This window comes from Erigeron canadensis, chromosome 1 (genome assembly GCF_010389155.1).
Source record: "Erigeron canadensis isolate Cc75 chromosome 1, C_canadensis_v1, whole genome shotgun sequence".
Lineage (NCBI taxonomy): Eukaryota > Viridiplantae > Streptophyta > Magnoliopsida > Asterales > Asteraceae > Erigeron > Erigeron canadensis.
In genome coordinates this window covers 5,173,096-5,177,374 of record NC_057761.1, presented here as the reverse complement: position 1 = coordinate 5,177,374, position 4,279 = coordinate 5,173,096, and the positions used below count along the sequence as shown (strand labels likewise).

The 4,279-nt window shown below is 34.6% G+C and overlaps 1 protein-coding gene across 1 annotated transcript; it reads left to right on the top strand.

The window, feature by feature from the left end:
- Positions 1 to 658: 658 nt before the first annotated feature.
- Positions 659 to 2,629, top strand: LOC122599932 (probable carotenoid cleavage dioxygenase 4, chloroplastic). Its single transcript, XM_043772553.1, has 2 exons — positions 659 to 2,097; positions 2,190 to 2,629. The coding sequence occupies exons 1-2, from the start codon at positions 719 to 721 to the stop codon at positions 2,572 to 2,574; spliced, it is 1,764 nt and encodes a 587-aa protein (XP_043628488.1). The 5' UTR covers positions 659 to 718; the 3' UTR covers positions 2,575 to 2,629.
- Positions 2,630 to 4,279: the final 1,650 nt, after the last annotated feature.

Below are 4,279 nucleotides of genomic sequence, written 5' to 3'. Positions count from 1 at the left end.
TTGCAAGTCTCTTTCGAATTTTAGCCAGCTTTTTGAGACCATTTACTTTATTGCTTGAGTGCACACTACACCGATCTCAGTTTCCTTTCCACTTGAGAAATGATTAAACATCCTAAGATTTATGCCTACTAATCATCCTACTACGAGGATGTTAATTTAATCATTCCTCAAGCACCATAATAGTCATTCTTTTGTCCAACTATAGATAAAACAATTTTTCTCCTCTATCAAATGTATTATTTGAGGGTCTTAATACGTTGTACCAAGGACATATATATATATTCATCCACCAAAACTACTCTTAATTTGGTGAAACAAACATACCATTTGCATTTAAAGGTATGGCCTCTGAATTTTAATTTCTGGATTGTTACCACGAGTAATATTTAAATATTACCAGTACTTAATTTAATATTATATATCTTAATATTATATTATTATATACTGTATTATTTAATATCATCTTTTTATTATTTAAATATATTTTATATCAATCAAAATTGGAAAATAAACCACCTTGTAGTCTTGTACCATTATAGGACATGCAACTTACGTTCCTCTTCCTGCCATCATTATTGACACGTCTTCTGTATTTTTCCTTACTCTAAATTTTATTATATATAAAAGAAAGACCAAGCAAAGCTAGAACACAAAAAATCAACATAAATTTAGTGTCAATTTCTTCATTTGGTACACGGGACCAAGACATATCGCAAAAATGGCAATGTCAACCCCATTTATGCACACTCCATTTTCTTATACCTTGTCCAAGAACATAAAATCTCGACCAACTTTCATTGTTTCTGTTATTAAGATCCATGAAGGGACACATGAAACACCAAAAACCCGAAATTGGCCAAACCAACAAAAAATTCCTACCATGAAACCCAAAAAATCATCAGAGCTACCGTTACTCGAAAAAATATTTAACACACTCGATAAAGCAATCATCAAGTTCGTAGACCCTCCTCTTCACCTATCGGTAGACCCGAGCTACATCCTATCTGATAACTATGCACCAGTTGCTGAGCTAAGCCCAACCGAATGCAAGATAGTACATGGGTCAATCCCTAAATGTCTTGATGGTGTCTACATACGAAATGGACCAAATCCACAATTCGTCCCTAATGGTCCGCACCATTACCTTGATGGTGATGGGATGGTGCACTCCATAAGGATCTCTCAAGGCCAAGCCACTTTCTGCAGCCGGTACGTGAAAACAAATAAGTATTTCTTTGAGCGCCAAGCTGGATCCTGCGTTGTCCCGAAAATTGGAGGTATGCAAAGTCTTGGTCCCTTTATTGCTCGTGTAGCATTGTTCTTTGCAAGAATTATATCGGGGAAATATGATATTGGCAAAGGCATTGGTGTTGCTAACACAAACTTAGCCTTTTTTGGGGGCAGTTTGTACGCGTTATGCGAATCTGATCTTCCCTATGCATTAAAAGTTCAAGAAAATGGTGACATAATAACTTTAGGTCAGCATGATTTCAATGGAAAGCTTTCATTAAATATGACGGCTCACCCAAAGATCGATCCACAGACTAAAGAAGCTTTCGCTTTTCGTTACTGGTCAATACATCCATTTTTGACTTATTTTCGTTTTGATGCAAATGGGAATAAGCAACCTGATGTCCCTATTTTCTCTATGAAAACACCCTCTTTAACTCATGACATAGCCATCACAAAAAAGTATGCAGTCATATTTGATAGTCAACTTGGAGCAAATCCTATGAACCTTATTCGTGGAGGCCAGTTTGTAAGTGTAGATGCTGCAAAAGTTCCAAGAATCGGTCTTCTTCCAAGATACGCAAGGGATGAGTCTGATATGAAATGGTTTGAGGTGCCTGGATTTAATATATTTCATGTCGTCAATGCATGGGACGAGATGGATGAGGATGGCAATGAGGTCGTGACGTTGGTTGCACCAAATATATTGACCATGGAGCACTTCTTTGAGCGGATGGATCTAATTCAAGCATCCATGGAAAAAGTAACCATTCAAATTGGGACTGGGGTTGTGTCTAGACAAACTTTGTCTACTGACAATTTGGAATTACCTGTGATTAATCCAGCTTATGCTTCAAAAAAGAACAAGTAAATTAATAAGTTCTCTTTTTATTATATCTGTGCATATATGATACGTTGTTATTCGAAATAGCAATCTTTAAAGAATAAACGGTTTGCAGGTACATCTATGCAGGAATTTGTGATAAAGCGCCATCAAAATCAAGGATGTTGAGGATAATAGGGGTGTCAAAACTTGATACATCATCTGAAAAAAGCATGGAACAAAACGACCATACGGTGGCTTGCCGGCTGTATGGTGATAGTTGCTATGGAAGTGAACCATTTTTTGTTGCAAGAGACACGGGAAATCTAAGCTCAGAAGAGGATGATGGGTACTTAGTGTCATATGTGCACAATGAAACCTCGGGTGAGTCGAGTTTCTTGGTGATGGATGCCCAGTCACCAACTCTAGAAATCGTTGCAGCAGTAAAGCTGCCACACCGAGTACCTTATGGTTTACATGGGATATTCATTAAGGAAAGGGACCTAGATCAAATGTTATAGTAAAACTTCGTTATATTGTTGCTGTTATTATTGGATTAATTTGTTGGGTTAATCGGGTTTGGTTTTACCGGGTTACGAGTTTGAAAGGTATGGGTAAATTAAGTTGATTTATGCACATGTTGAATATATGGAGTGGTATAGGTTAAATTATTTATTGAGCATGTGGCATGCTGGATAATGGATGAATGAAGTGTATGTATGACATAAAAAAATAGGGTCATATGTCATATCCACAAAACAAAATAGGATCATATGTCATATCTACTCGCATTGTTTTTGTTTTTCCACGTTGTCATCTGTATAGCTATTTGTTGTGATAAAAAAATCTCACTATCAAAACATTATAATTGAAATCATCAAATGTAGTTCAAGTGTTCAACGATTACATAGTTGATTCTTTGATTCATTAAACGGTCAATTAATTCGAAGAAAAGCTTGACAAATCTCACTGAAGTGGAAATCAATGAACATGTCAAATAATCACAACAAAACAACTGCTAACCAAGATTTTGATTGGCAGAGACGACTAACTGAAGACATGGTCTAGCACCGAGGAGTAAGGACCTATGGCCATGCATCTACTGACCAGATTAAGAGGGAAAGGGGCTCTTATTGAGCCAAAGCCCTTCCAATCAATCTAATGGGAGTTGACATCGAGTACACAATATATTTTTAAAATATCTTTCGGCTTTAACAAAAAGATGACACTTGGAAACAACTTGCATCGACAATTCAAAAATCCTTTTTGTATAGAGAGCATTTGCCTCAACCTTTATAAGATGTAGAAAAATGTAAAATACATCTCTTAGATTGTATTTAATATGTATAAAAAAACTATACATTTCATATAAAAATTCACTCTTGAATTTTATTATAAATGTACAACTATTTAATGTATCTTAATTACAGACTTAAAGATTTTGTTTAGCAAAACCTAAAAATGTATTAGAAGAATACATTATCGAATACTTACAACAATGATCAGATCTATGTTGCGCATTGCATTGTATTTGTTATCAATTACGTGTATTTAAGTTTAATTTTATCGATAAATACTTTGTTTTGTATAATCACTTGTTAAATCTTTCTTTAACAAAACCGGAAGCAACACTATTTCTTTTGTTTCACTTTAATTATAAGAGTACCTCAAATGATAACTTAATTATAAAAGAAATTGTTAGAAAAAGTCTTTCAAAGGTTTTTTCCCATTTGAAAATAACTTTAATGTTGTATGGGTTAAGGATCTTCAACCTTCATAAACATCTGTTTCATCTTCATTTAAATGTAATTTAATGGTTTTTAAGGTTCTTTTAAGCTTTTATCATTGGGGTAAAAGTTTTTTCAAAAGCCTTTTTATGAAGAGATTTTACACAAAAGCTCAACCATAAATGCCCTAAAAGTGGCAAATTTTCCTCTACATATAGAAAGGTTTATAACATACCTTCTACAGTTAAACTTTCACACATGTTCATACGTGTGTTGTGTGTTAGTATGATTTTGCTGAAAGGTGCCTGAACCAACACTTGCCCGCTGTGAATCGGTTTTGTTAATCACCGAAAGTGGCAGTCTCCATCATTGAGCAAGTTGTTTCGTGTTGAAGGGAGACTGTTAACTTAAATAATTAGTTAGTGCATGTTTTGTATTTATGTAATAGTTTAGTCCTTTAATTAAAGTATGAGGGTAATTAAGGAAGGACTTGTATGTA